The sequence below is a fragment of the Callorhinchus milii genome, unplaced genomic scaffold (genome assembly GCF_018977255.1).
Source record: "Callorhinchus milii isolate IMCB2004 unplaced genomic scaffold, IMCB_Cmil_1.0 Scaffold3, whole genome shotgun sequence".
NCBI lineage: Eukaryota > Metazoa > Chordata > Chondrichthyes > Chimaeriformes > Callorhinchidae > Callorhinchus > Callorhinchus milii.
The window spans coordinates 95,966,626-95,982,382 of record NW_024704744.1 but is presented as its reverse complement, the minus strand read 5'-3'; the positions used below and the strand labels follow the sequence as shown (position 1 = coordinate 95,982,382).

The 15,757-nt window shown below is 44.3% G+C and overlaps 1 protein-coding gene across 1 annotated transcript in view; it reads right to left on the bottom strand.

Annotated features, from left to right (window-relative positions):
• The window catches only part of rhoq (ras homolog family member Q), a 17,419-nt gene extending 1,662 nt beyond the window's left edge, over nt 1–15,757 (bottom strand). The window contains exons 1-4 of the mRNA XM_042333638.1: nt 15,586–15,757; nt 13,971–14,029; nt 5,990–6,154; nt 718–813 (exon numbers count right to left, since the gene is read on the bottom strand). Of these exons, the coding sequence (XP_042189572.1) occupies nt 718–813; nt 5,990–6,154; nt 13,971–14,029; nt 15,586–15,730 (465 nt within the window). The 5' untranslated portion in view covers nt 15,731–15,757. The remainder of the gene's footprint in view (nt 1–717; nt 814–5,989; nt 6,155–13,970; nt 14,030–15,585) is intronic.

The window sequence follows — 15,757 nt, the reverse complement described above, 5'->3', positions numbered from 1 at the left end:
GAATCTGTACTACTATGCTTTCCTTAACCCCAAAACAGCACTTTTGACCTTCCGAAACACTGGTACACAATCTGCCCTCCTTCATAACCTACAGCCAGTCTGTCAGTGGTCCACACGCTAACCGGCCCTGGTCTAAATGTGCAATATTTACAGATAATAGTTCTCATATAATTAAATTCCTCTCGGCAAAGACTATTCTGTTACTAACCCTGCAGAGACTTCTCCACATTGCCAACCTCCTCCCGTATCTCACACCAAATGTTGATGAAATCCTCGTTCACGCCTTTGTTACCTCCTGTCATGACGTCTCAAATGCACTCCTGAGGTCCACTATCTGCAAATTCAAGCTAATACTAACGTCCCATCACCTGCATTCACATCTGCCCCAAACTCTGCATGTCCATCACCCCAGGCACCAGTTTCCCAAACGATTGACTACGGTTAACCTATTAAAGAGCACGATATAAACGCAAATTATACAGATTATACAATAACTGTATACCCAAGGGGTGAGAGAGAGATTTGCTCTAAAAAAAAACCGTAGGCAGATGTAACCTGCTGCTTTCTGTAACCACTTTGTTTTAAAGGAAATCAAAGTTAAGATGAGTTAAGACCACTTTAATATCATTTTGGGCATAATGAAAACCACAGGTTGCTTTCTGTCCATAAAATCAAAAGCAGTTCAATAATCTATTGATCTTAAATGGAATACTGTACCCCCTTTGCCAACTTCTCCCCTTGCTCTGTCGTCACAGGCTTTTCCTTCAAGGTATTCAGTTTAGTTAAAGTTCTTGGGTCATCGCGAAGATCAACCTGAAAAACAGTACGAGACGAGCATGAATGAAACCCTAAAGTTCTCAGTGCTTTGCTCGTCTTTGAAGCCCTTCAACTTTCTGAACAATCCTGGATCATGTGGTGGATTTCCTCTGATAGGTGAATCCAGAACAAGTGGGCATAACCTTAATAGTAGAGCTTGGCCATTTACGAGTGAAATTAGGAGGTAGTTTTTCACTCAAAAGGGTAGTGGAAATCTGGAGCTCTCTCTCCCCCCAAAAGGCTGTGGACGCTGGATCAATTCACATCTCCAAGACTGAGGTGGATAGATATTTGTTAGGTCAGAGTATTAGGGGATACGTAGGCAAAGGCAGGTAATTGAACTTGAGGTACAGATCAGCCGTGATCTTACAGATGGCGGAACAAACGTGAGGGGCTCAATGGCCTACTCCTGTTTCTACGTGTGTAGAACTCAGCGCAGACTACTGAGGTTAAATAAAAATCCTCTCCGTCAACCAAGAGGGTTGGGTGTAATGTAAAATTCTCTTGTCACACGCCGTAGTTAAAAGAGTTCGCAATTTCTTTTTTCTAAAGAAAACAAATCATGCTCGACGAGATGGAATACCAAAGGCTATTGAGGATGGGTTAAATGGCTCAGCTCGAGAAAACTAAGCACAGGTGCGCTGAGCCAAATGACCCGTTTTGCTCCTCTTAACGTTTTTGGATTCTAAGTAAAGAGGTGTCCCAAATACCGAGTGGTTGGGCAATCTCATTACCTTGGGTGCAGTTTCAGCAACACTTGCATTAATCAGATTCACCTAAGCAGATTCGGGTCACGATTAGGTGAATCTGCTATTAAAATTTCTCAGGGTTATTTCATCTCAGCTGATGCTGCCCTCCGTTTTGCAGTATCACGGCAGGGGCTCAATCTCAAAAAAAAAAAAGCTAAATATAACCTTATTGAAGCAATGCCCATGGTCGGTTTGCAGCCTTACACTTATGGTTTGCAGGATTGTGAAATTATTCTGAATGGTTAAAGCTGTGGTGTCTTTGCGTGTGTGGCTCCAGCGATTCAGGACTCCCATGTAAACAACAACAACAACAACAACAAGATTCCATTTATAAAGCGCCTTTCACGTCAGGAGGACGTCCCAAGGCGCTGCACAGTTGGGTCATGACCCGAGCATTGGGGGGAAATGGTCAGGGTGAGGGGAGGGAAGGGAGGGAGCGAGGGGAGGGGAGGGAGCGAGGAGGGGGAAGAGAGTCGAGAGGGGAGCTGAAGGCTCGGTCAAAGAGAAAAATGCAAGTTGTTGTCTACTCTTCGATGCGTAAACAACACATCCATTGTCTTGCGTGCGACAAAATAGACAAAATAGAAGATTTCTGCAAAAACCATCACACCTCAACGTCCCCATCATCTGATCTTAAAAGATGCAAACACTCCCCCACATCTCCTACGACAACCCTCTCAAACCCCTGCCCCTCCACCCTCTCCTACCTACTCCCCATTTAATCAAAACCGACTGCATGTTTCATGGAAAGCGTCTTATTTACTCTCAAACGGAAATCTCTGTTTAGACGATTTTGACTGCGGACGGGAGAAAGAATGCCACATGGAATCGTTTAATGCAGCATCTGGTCGAAAGAGGAACATTTGGAAGGCACCTTTAAAAATCATCGAATACAATATCTCTGAAACCTAAACCGTCGAAGTTTCCATCTCTCTATAAATATTCGTCAATCTCAGCATCATCGACTTTCGCGTGCGGACGCGAAGGCTATTTGCAGCGTGTGGGCAAAGTCACTTGCAGCACAAAGGCAGGATATAAATAAAAAGGCTGGCAATTTTGTTTTTAATAAGAAACTACCAACAGGAAGCGATTTCAAGGTTACAATGCGCTCTTTAAGCTCCAGAGGAGATTTGAGTCATCTGTGCAGGTGATGTCAGGAACTAGAACCACTCACTTCAAAGGCAGTCTCTTTCCCCCCCACCCCCACACCCCCCAACAACCTCTCCCTGATTGATCGGACGGATCAGTTATAAATTACCCGAATTTTATTTTCTTAAAAAATCTCTTTTAAGAAACGCTCTATTTCTGTCACGTTGAACTGTACATTTTTTTTAATGCAGACACAGAGAAGTGCGGAGGTCTCACCCCATAATCGATATTCCCACGGCTGTGTTTAAATCCTTACTAGCGTTGGGAATCAAATGAATAGAAAGGCAAGATACCTTTCCATCATTGTGTGCTCGGGAGCAAAGCGAGATCCCGTGTTTTTTTTAAAAACTAGATATTATTATTATATATATTATTATTCCTGTGTCTACAGACAAAAAGGTTTAACCTTTGACTGTCAAACATCCGACACATCAAAAATCTCTGTTAATGTCTAAAATGTTTCCCCCACCCCCCTCCCCACCCTCTCAAAACAAAAAACTGCACGAGGAGGATGGATTGAAGTAGAGATGATCCAAGTGCAGGAGTCACCGAATCCCATCGAGTCCCTGGACTTTAAAGAATCGATTTAAATAACAAAAAAAAATGCCTAGATCAGTGATAGCACTTTCAGCTCCGAGTCAGAAGGTTGTGCATTAAATGGGCACTTTCCCCCCCTTAACAGGTGATGTTTTGATTTTTGAAGTGTTATCAAACGTCTACGTTAACAGTGATTTTTGGAGGGAGGGTAAAAAAAAAAAATCCTTCCTGTTAGAAAAACCTTCCTCTGATCATCCGCACATTTTGACATAGTCCCTTTCACATCAAGTGGTTCTCGTGATATACTGTAAAGTGGACTGACTTGTGTATGTTGTGATGGGCAAATGTATAAGTTCACCGAAGAGCAGGCTGTTGTATGTTCATGTGTGTGCGTGTGTGTTATGTACAGGTCTCAGTGCTGTGTGCTGATGCAGATCAGTTGTCATGTCTGCCTACGGCTACAATACACAGTCACTACGTTTTATAAGTTCATCGTAAAGTGTCTTGTGATGTTTAACGTTTATAGGCACTGTACCAAATGCAAGATTTATTATTATTACTACACACGTCGAAGTAACTCCTTGCGTGTGGGTTATAGACACGTTGGCATGTGTAAGCTCTATTACCAACCTTAATTATTCACATGATCACATCACCTTCGTAATCACATTAAACCAATTTGGGGAGGAATCATAGCCAGCTTTAAAACCAGAATTTTAACAAGACCTCAATCTCAATTTAATTGAAGCTACCAAGTTCAATTCCTCACCGTAATCTTATATATAATAAATCTCAACAGCATTTTGATGTCCAATGAAAGTGCCAAAAATGTGGGTAATGATTCATCCGCAGCGAGCTAAACAAGTCAACGCAAGTTTTTTTGGCATTTGCTATTTGTATATCTTGCTGCTCATTTTCTGTTGAATTTGAACTTGGAACATGTCCAAAAATGCACAATGGTCACGTTTTACTAAAAAGCACGAAATATGAATAAATCAGCTCCCAGATTCTGCAGTATAAATTTTAAGATTATTTAAACTTCTATTCGAACCTTCCCCAAAATCCAACGTTGAATGTTGAAGTCAAGGCGATAGAGGGAGTGCAGAGGAATTTGATTAGGATATTGTGGATGAGTGGTTCGCTCGAATAGCAGAGACATTTTTTTGCATTGGAACAGAGAAGGTTGAGGGGTGACCTGAAGAGAAGTCTTTAAAATGATGAGGGGTTTTGATGGTCAGTAAAGGGAAATTATTTCCTACGGTCGATGAATCAGTGACTGGAGGGTATCAATTTTAGACAGTTAGCAAACGAGCATATGGGAAGGTTCGGGAGGATTTATTTTCAACGCAGAGCAGTTCGTGTATGGAATACACTGCCGGGAGCAGTGGTTGAAGCGGAATCCATGTTAGTTTTCAACAGGGGGCTGGATAAATACAGGTACCTAAAAAGGAGTAAGCCGCGGGGGAACGGGAAAGGGCAGGTAAATAGGACTGAAAAGATTGCTCTTAAAAGAGCCACACAGACACAATGGGACGAAAGACCTTCTGTGCTGTAAATTTCTACGGTTGCCGAAAAATTACTAGTATCATAATATAGTTCAAAGGATTATTTTGGGGGTCCTGTAGCTCAGCGGTTAGAGCACTCGCTTTGCAAGCGAGACACCTGAGTTCAATTCCCGGCAGGTCAGGGCGAAACCTTGGGCAAGTTTCCTTACTCCACACAGAGCCTAATAATAATCCCTCCAAAACCAAAAACACCAATAAGTTGGTCATTTTCAATCCACGACTGTTTGTGGGACATTGCTGTGCGCAATTGGCTGCCGCGTTCGCCCACAAATATACAGTCAATTCACTTTACAGTGTGTTCTGCGAAGCGCTTTGGGACGTCCTCCTGACGTGAAAAGCGCTATATCAAATGCAAGGATTATTATTATTATTATTGTTATTGTGCATTAATCATCGATGAAGCACAAATTGAAAAAGAGAATTTTACTTGGTGAACAAATAAGGTTTAGTTGCAGTGGCTTTCTGCACCAAAACGGACATCGTCACGGTTTGCAAAGTCCTCTCTTTTAAGCTAAAATCTTTTCTCTCCCAGCAACTCTCCGGGCTCCGCTGCTCTTAATATTTTACAACGGTTTCACCCATTTTTGGTGATCTTCCAATCCTTTTTTTTTCCAGCCAACAGGATGGTGCAGTCTGGGCTGTTGGCTTCAATACGACTGTCACCTAGAACTGCCTCTTGATTGATTAACACACGGTTGCAGCCGCTTAAGGTGGCAAACAAACTGAAGTGATTACAAAGTTCCCTCCCTACCCTGCTCCGTCTGATAAAATTCTTACTCCCCACTGCTGGAAGTGAATTAAAGTCTCCTCGGTCAGAGCGGAGGTTTACAAAAAAAAAACCATCTGGTTTGGAAGTTAAAAGAGCTCTCACAAAAAAAAAGCATTACGACATTCAACAAAACTTTCAGTGGCACACACTACTGGGGGGGTGGGGGGGGGTGGAGCGGTGGGGAGGTTGTGGGGGTGGAGTGTGTGGGGAGAAGAGAGAGGGGGGGAAGAGAAAAAACAGGAGCTCCATTACAGAGTCAGGAAACCTGCGTCCCGCCTCAAAAACCGCTCATCTCAACTGGTCTCAACTTTTTTTTAAAAAAATATATATATTAAGACAATACAAACGCGGGAATTTCGACCGTCGATACCAGAGGCGGTTAGTGAGGGGGTGAATCAGCCTACCTGGGTTCCGATTAGCAGAAACGGAACATTTGGCGCATGTTCCTTTAGCTCAGGCACCCACTCCTCTCTTACATTCTGAAAGGAGGCTGGATTCACTACCGAGAAGCAGATCAGGAAGACGTCGGTCATGGGATAAGACAGAGGTCTCAGGCGGTCATAGTCTTCCTGCGAAAGCAAAGCACCGTCAAAATACTTATTTTTCAATCCCCCCCCCCACCCCAACTCTCTCTTTCTCGCTGAATTAAAGGAACATTGTATACGGAAAAGGCCGCGCACGCGCACACGCAGACACACACGCACACATACATACACAACGCGCTTGGTTTTTCAACCCGATCCTCATAATAATTCTAATCAATCTGAAACATTTCTCGTGAAAATGGCCAAGCATCTTCGGCGCAATGAGGAACGCAAAGCACAAAACTCGTTGTAAGACAGATTAGTCACTGTGCACTAATCAATCACAGAAGGTAAAATACCGAGCTTGCTGGCAGTGAGAGTCCCTCGTGATCTGAAGAGGTAAGAGTTCGGGCTTTGTGTATTACATTGGCTGGCTCGCCACAGGTAAGCAATTTAGTTAGTGGCTTCATTAGCTCTTATTAAAATACGCGAAACAAAAGCAAAACAAAGATAATGTTCATGTGCAAGTGAAGCGTTTCGTACCATCGCTGTCGCGGTTTTGAAGTCTGCCCAAAATGCCACCGCGACCTCTTGTTCGCTAACGTTCAGGGATTTTCACCAGGGATTTTAATGATGATTAAATGCTTCGGGAGCAGATAGAAACCAAAAGAATTGAAAGACGCACAACTGCCATTGAAGGCAGCTGTACGATACTCTGGCCTTGATTTGGCGGGTAGGAGAAAACCAACAGCTCCTGTGGAGCAGTGTGTAAATTGCTGACAATAATACAAACGTTGTGCAATTGACTTGCAATATGTTAAGCCGAACAAACCCAACAACGAGGGAAGATATTCGTCTCCAACCCTGCCCCTTAAACCTGCATTTCTTTTCTTTTCCTTCTACAGATAAGACGGGAATCAACTCAAAAATTTCTTTGAGTTGATGCCTCAGCCAGGGTCGTCCTAAAACATACCGACCAGAAGGTTTGATCTCTGATCTGCGTGGAGGTCAGCTAAACTAATCTGGCCTCCACGCCCCGGAGCGTGGGAGGGGAAAGGTCAGCCAGGGTTCCTAGTCGTGATCATTATCTGATGCACCCTGCTGAAAAACGCCCATGTGCATATGTTGGGCGAGGACTGGGTCAGAACAGTTGCGATCAAATAGCCTTTGCGGTCAAACAGCCTGTGAACACTCACTTGGTTAAGGAGTCTGTGGAACTGTGCCCTGCGCCTTCAGGAAAGGAAAGATTTGGGATTTTTCTTCAATAAAACAATATAACACATGTTTTTTTTTTAATTTTTCTCCATTTTAACGTGAAGAAAGATACCCGAAACGTACTTCATTTTCACAGTTGGTCAAATATTTGCGCACAGTCACCCCGTTCGACTTCAAATATTAAAACCGCACGTCTTAGAAGTCCGCCGCATCGAAATTTGAGACGGTGCGGAACTTTGGAGGTTCAAAGTATTTAGTCTCGTTTTGTGAGCCGTTTGTTTTTCCGCCGGTCTTTTCTTAGGGTTCAGAAAAGAAAGTACTTTCAGATTTACGGTGGGATCTGCGTGCGTTTTGTGACGGCCACGGGACGCTGTCAGTACAGTATACTACAAACAGCCTCCGCAGGTCAGAAACCAAATGTGGGCTGACTGCCTACGTACTGCACCTGGTGTTGTGTGAACGTTAGAAGTGCCAGGTTCTGAAATCACCGGCCACAAGTCAAACCACCAGCGGCGAGCGCACACGTGGTGTAAACATAAACAGACCTGATTTTACCGTGCAAGTCACTCAGTAACGTATCTGGAAGAAGTACCCTTACAGACATGAAGCAATGATATGAAGACATAACAATAATGATAATACCCCTTGCATTTGATAAAGCGCCTTATCGCATCATCGAGACATCTCAAAGAGCTTCACCAAATATACTACTACAAGAGTAGTGACTGTATTTTGCAGGCAAATATTTTTTTAAAAAATCCCAAATTCTGCATAATCTTTCATTTCACGCCAATGGTTAAGCCAGAGCCGGAGACTCTGAACTCATAGCTTTAACCACATTTTGCAAGAACTAAAACTACTGCCATCGGAAACGTGCTGAAGTCATGTGGAATACACAGTATATACACTATCCCATATACGTAGAGATACACGAGTCGAAAAATCTCATCAGTATTTGGTGTTCTGTCCGAGCAGCAAAAAAAAACAGAAAGAAACGCTCTGAAAGCTCCGTATGAAAGTGGAAGGGGAAAGGTAAACCATACATTTAATTAGTTTATAGGCTTAGCTTAATCTTAAAAGCTTGCTAAACACATGCTAGACAATTTAAAGCTAGACATTTAAAACCCTTCTCAGAAGCTTAGCTGGAGAAAAGTGGTGAAACTTTAAACCTTCCAAGGTTTGTTTTGAAAGTCGAATGTGACCATATGTAGAGGATAGTATTGTAATTAACGGTGTAATGGCCTTACCAGCCTTTTTTTTTTCCCCCCCCACCGAAAATAAACACTGTACCAGATTATAAATTTAAAGAAGTCGGGTTTCCAATGGCAAAGCAATTGAGCATCTGTTGCACTCATGCTTGTACTCTTAATCATGGCAGTCCGAGTCAATCTAAACCATCTGCCCAACACAAAAATAGACAGATCCATTGCTGCAAGTATCAAAATGTCAATTTCTAGATAGCTACCAGGGGAGGGAGGGAGGGGAGGGAAGGGGGAAGGGGGGAGGGTGGTGGGGGAACCTAAATGGAAGAGATTTTTTCTTTTAATTAAGTTTATTTTCATTTCTCAAAAAAAAAAAAATGGAACAGGAATGAAAAGTTATATGTTTTTTTTGAAAGCAAATCCAAAACGCTTCCGAGGCAAATTTTTGGTTTTCTTCCCTTTGAGGTTATAATAATAATAATAATAATAATCCTTGCATTTGATGTAGCGCTTTTCACGTCGGGAGGACGTCCCAAAGCGCTTCACAGAACACACTGTAAAGTGAATTGACTGTATATTTGTGGGCGAACGCGGCAGCCAATTGCGCACAGCAATGTCCCACAAACAGTCGTAGATTGAAAATGACCAATTTATTATTGTTTTTGGTTTTGGAGGGATTATTATTAGGCTCTGTGTGGAGTAAGGAAACTTGCCCAAGGTTTCGCCCTCTGCCTGGAATTGAACTCAGGTCTCTCACTTGCAAAGCGAGTGCTCTAACCACTGAGCTACAGGACTCCACAAAATCCTGAGATTGAATATAGGCAACACATTTGTTCGATACAGGTGGGTTCATTTGCTGAGTGTTATCCCCCTGAGGGCCCCCGCCCTCCCCACTGATACCATCCTTTTGAAAAAGTGGAAAGATATGTGTGACCTCAATCACTATCTTGTGAACTGGAACTTCTACTGGACAGAAGTCATGCTTTGTACAAAAGTGCATGGCTTGCAATCCAGCTTCGATGGCATATATATATTAAAAAAATCACTTGTAATGAGTGTCTGTATCCTTTCCAGTTTTCTTCACTGAGCCTTGGAGCAATATTAAGGATCAGAGGCCACCACTTCAATAGAAATTTGGGAGGAACATTCTAAAAATAAACTCATGTCGGAGGCAACTTCCATCTGAACGTATACGGCACATGCTTCTCTACTGACTCGCGCACACATCACGCGTGGCTTCTCGGATTGCAGGACAGCATTTCCAATCTCTTGGCTCTTAAAGCTTAGCTTCCGAAGAGCAGAACTCGTCGAAGTTTTGCTTCCTGCCGCCGTAAGCCCTCGGCCGAAACCCAGCGCCCACCAAAACTCAAAACGGGCAGCAAGGTATTATCCTGCGAGGTCACGTTGCAACACAAACAGCCACAGCAATCGACTGTCAATCATAACACCACCGTCAGGTAATTACCAAAATGATCCTAGATGGTTTCTTTCACCCTCACAATTTGGGTAGATGATCAAAACGCTCCCCCACTCCCCGCCACCCCTCCCTCCTCCTCTTAAACGACTTAAAATTAATTGCTCCAATTCCATTTAAGATGAGACACAAAAGGACAAGACAGAGCATCGCCAGCAATTTTGCATCTGGGGCTCCGGGAAATGTGGGGTGGGGTGGGGGGGATGGTGGTGGGGAGAAAGACACATGTTTATAACCATTAGCATAAGAGAGACATTCATTTCCCAGCTACCAACGTCTCTGGCAAGCTTTCCGATGGTTGTCACGTTGCTTATTTTTGGACGAAAACAAAAAAAATTGCCAATCGCACATCTGCCCAACCAGGATACACAAACAATACATGAAATGGATTTGATACTCGCACCGAATTGAAATCTCACCGGAAATTCACTAAGTATTTAAGGATTTCCACGTCTACGAGCTATACAAAAAGAGTGACTCCATCGGCACACAGAGTGTTGGGAGTTTCCTGCCTTTGTCAAATTCCCACACCTGACTTTTGATGTGATTTAAGACCCATACAGATTGGGCAAATTACGTATTGTGACACATATTATCCCAGAGCAGATGAACATTTTTTTTTTTGCAAACGTTATACTTCGATCTCTTGTTATATGTTCAGATCTCGCCCATACAATTCAACAAAGTTTTGCAAAAAAGTTGTGCATTTGCTTGTTGGAACTATCCTCCTGTGCGGAGGGGGTGGGGGTGGGGTTGGGGGGGGTGGGGGGTAAAAGGGTGTCCTTGAGCTGAGCTGGTTCCAATACGATGACATGCCTGGCAAGTGAGCGTTGGAATTGAGTCAATCCTCTGTGGGGGTCTGAATATCGCAGTTCCCCACGCCAAGTGTACCGCCGATGGTGGAGCGGAGGGGGCTGGGGACAAGGGGGAGGCCAGAGCCAGTCGAGTGGAGGCCGTGGGTGCTGAAGCGTGTGGGTGGGGGGGGGGGGTACACAAATCGGAGAGGTAGGGAGGACGGGGTTTGAAAACGAGTGAGAGGATAGTGAAGACGATCCGTTCGGTCATTGGGAGCCAGCGGAGCCTGGGCGAGGGCCGGCGTGATGGGGGCTAGTCTCCGGGAGGTGGAGTAAGTACGTTGCGTACACAAGTTTGATGTGCGATCGCATCAGAAGAAGTGCCTTTAGTTACTGCCCCCCGCCCCCCCCCCAAAAAAAAAAAACATTTTGGGTCAAATCTATGTTAAAGTTAAAACACATTGATAAAATGGCCACTGGTTGTTCGCGTCAGTCTGGGATTAAAACAAAATTAACATTGAGAAATTATACACCCCCCACCCCCACCTCAACAAAAAAAAAGAAACAGTTTGGAGAAATTACCACCTGATCACGGTGAAAACGGTCCAAAAGTATTCGTCAAAACAGCACCGTTTCGGTCTTAACCCAAGCGCAGAATTCTGCAACTTAACAGTGTGAAATTTCTCTGTGTTAAAACTTTCTTTTAGAATCAGATAAATAACCCCTTCAGAGAAACCCTGGCAATATTAAACCACGACGGTCAGAATTTCGTACGGAGGGATATCACAGTTAAGACGATTCTTGTTTTTTTCCACCCCCCACCCCCCCCCCACCAACCGTCCATTTGCAAGACAAAGGCAGGAAATTCCTGACGCTCCGTACGTGCCAATAAGGTCACGGTTTTGAATGGTTCCCAATCCTTACACGAGGGTGAGAGAGGAAGAGTACGAGCACGAGAAGGAAGACGGTTTGGGGAGACCTGAGTTCACCGAGTCACAGAGAAGGATATTGTTGATGACTATGGAAATACTTAACAGTAATTTCCCGTGAAGTTTTTTTTTTTTTAAGTTCAGCGCAAACATCAAAAAAACGTTTGATGCCGTGTGACAAATCCATTTCGCTTGTGTATCGCAGAGGGACAGATGTAGGGATCGCAATTGGGTTTTTTTTTCCCGAAAATACGTATCCTGCCGACCACTGAAAAAAAGGCAGAAAAGTCGGGAAATGACTGCACGTGGGTTATAATCGGGTGACCCACGTGAAGTACTTCTGGTGCCTCAGGAAAACCTTTACAGCGAAGAACTCCGGCAAATGATGGATTCGAATCTTAAAGGGTTAAAAGTCAGCAGTTTCAGGGTGCGTTCACCCCTCCCCCCCACCCCCCCAATGACTGTCTCGTGGACGGCGTGGGAGTTTCAGACTCAAAGTCCCTATGTGAGAGAAAGAGGAAGAATTTGAGCGAAAGGAGGAAGAAGATTCGGGGAAATCCGGGAACTCTGAGCCACCGGGGAGAAGAGAATATTGTCAGTCAACGTCCTGAGAATCCGAAAGGATTTCAATGGAGAAATAATCCTTACTTCAAGTTCCCGCTGTGAAAATTCTCGCGCACGTTTACATTTGACGTACAGTCTGCGTTTATAATGGCGGCCTCTTAATTGCCTTTCAAAGGACGTTTCAAAACACTGTCTGGATACCTGAGCTGGTGATGGGGGGTCAGGAGGTATTGGTATTGTACTGCAAGTCAATAGCAAATCATAGAATTATACAGCGCAGAAGGAGGCCATTCGGCCCATCGTGTCTGTGCCGGTTATTGCGTGTGTGTGGGGTTTTTTTTTAAAAAAAAACAAGAGTAAATGGTCATATTTTGAAACGGGAATTAGACGACACTTGAAAAAAAGAGATGCAGTCCAATTAATATTTTTTTATACGGGGAACGCCACGGGGGAATGGAGCTGGATTTGATGGCCGATGTGGAGAAAAACGCCGGCAAAGACCCGATGGGCCAAATGGCCTCTTCTGTGCCGTCACTGCCTGCGATGGTTCGATCAGAAATAAAGCCGTTTTGAATTAGTTCGAGCGGGGCAATCGTCGGCCCTCCTTTTCGGGTCGGAGAGGGCGGACGTGCTCTTGAGCAACAGCAGTTAAGACCGTTAAAGACAGCCTCCGAAAGCAACTGGCAGAAAAGGTTCAAAGAAACGTAATGAACCGGTACCCACCGAGCAATCGACTAACATGCAATCGAGTTTACGAACAAACCCAATGAAAGTGTCAGCTTCTTCATGACTCAGAAAGTCCTGCTATTAGCACAATTTACAAAACCATGACTCGGTCAATTTTCTGGTCTTCTCTTGCATACAAACACACACACACACACACACACAAAACAATAATAAAAATAATCCTTGCATTTGATATAGCGCTGTTCACGTCGGGAGGACCTCCCAAAGCGCTTCACAGAACACACTGTAAAGGGAATTGGCTGTATATCTGTGGGCGAACGCACACCATTTCAAAACAAACAGCTGTCGTCAGTCTGGAGAGGTTGAGCTGCATTAGAAACAGCTTTTTAAATATAGCAACGTCATATTAACCGGATCATTACCTACTTGTAGGCGTTTACCTACAAACACACAAAAACACACGCAGGCACTACACTTAAAAGCAAAATCCCGTGAAGTGCTTTGAGACCTGTTGAGGACTGGTGATAAGGTACCATTATTGAACGAAAGGACGAACACTGTTATTGTTGTTGATATTACGGCACTGCTACTGTGCTCTCGCTACCACAATGTTGTTGCAATAAGGCTGCGCGCAGAATGCACAGTCACTCCGCTTTACAGTGTGTCCTGCGAAGCGCTTTGAGACGCGTCTCGACCACCTAATAAGGCGCCGTATCAACCGCGAGGGTTATTATTATTAGAATAACCATTATTATTGGCATATTTATTTTCCGAGCACGCCATCACACAACAAAATCTGTGCGGATTTCAGTCTTAAGACACCGGGCAACCGAAGCAAGGGAAGCTGGCGGGGTTAGGGAGGAAACTGTACCCCCAAAATATTAGGTCCATTCCCAAAACAGGCAACGACAAAAAAAATAAGCGTTCCTTTAAAATATGCTGCGAACCCCAAAAAAAACAAAACGAAACAGAATACAGGATGTATTATGCACTCACCTGCCCTGCGGTATCATAAAGTCCAAGGAGATACTGTTTACCTCCCACCGTGACTGTGACTGTCAGACACAGAGAGAGAAAGAGTCGGAACAATATATAGAAACTTTACTTTATTAAAGGCATCAATAATAATAATAATAATAATAATAATAAAAAGACAGACAGACAGAGGTGCGTTTCAGACAGAATAAAACAGCAAATGGCTTTGATTAATAAGAGGATTGGAAGATGGCATCAGAAAGCCAGACATCATCATCATCATCATCATCATCATCTGGCACTGAAAGGAAGAAGAAGAAGAAGAAGAAAAAAAACAGAATGAAAAGAAGAAGAAGAAGAAGAAGGCGGGAAAAAAAAACTGGAAACCAGACAGTGAAACTTCACTGGAAAGAAAAACTTCTGCAAAAAATAGAAATAAAATAAAAGTTGGGAGCTGTTGAGTTTGGGTCAGTTTGAGAGGATGATTTTTTTTTGGGGGGTGAAGAGGGTTATAAAGTAAGTTGAGAGGAGGGAAGAGGTGGTGGGGGGAGGGGGGTGGGGGGGGTAAGGGGGGGGGGGGGGAGAGATTTTCTGGGTTTCTCCCCCACTCCCACTCCCCCCAAGAAAAAACGCACAGAATGGGTAAATAGTTTGCTAACGTATTTTAGATATATAGATAAATATTATATATATATACACACACACACACACAACACACACAGAGACTGTGTATCTTTAGGTGAACACACACACAATATATATATACACACACACACACTGTATATCTTTAGGTGAACACACACACACACAATACACACACAGAGACTGTATATCTTTAGGTGAACACACACACAATATACACACAATACACACAGAGACTGTATATCTTTAGGTGAACACACACACAATATACACACACACACAACACACCCCACACATACACACACACACAGACAGACGCAGAGACTGTACATCTTTAGGTGAACACACACATACACACACCCAAACACAACACCCACACACACACACACACACAACACAACACCCACACACACACACAACACACACACACACACACACAACACCCACACACACAACCCACACACACAACACCCACACACACACACAAAACACACACACACACCACTCACACACACACACACCCACAACACAACAGGCCCACACACACAACACACACACACACACACACAACACCCACACACACACACACACCACCCACACACACACCACCCACACAACACAACACCCACACACACCACCCCACACACACACACACCACACACACAACACCCACACACAACACAACACCCACACCACAACCCCACCACACACACCCACACACAACACCCACCCACACAACACCCACACACACAACACCCACACAACACCCACACCCACACACACAACACACACAACACCCACACAACACCCACACACACACCACCCACACACACAACACCCACACACACAACACCCACACACACACACACAACACAACACCCACACACACACAACACACACACCACCCACTTACAACCCCCCCCCACACACACACAGACGGTGCACTGTGGGCGGTGTGTGTGTGTGTGTGTGTGTGTGTATTGGGGGTAATTACCTGCGTAATGGTCGAACACCGTCGGCACATACTCCTCCGGGAAGGCATCGTTGGCGTAACTCATCAACAGACACGTCTTCCCCACAGCCCCGTCCCCGATCACCACACACTTCAGCATATTCCTGGGCGCAGTACCGTGGGCCATGGCCCCCCCACCCCGACCCCGACCCCC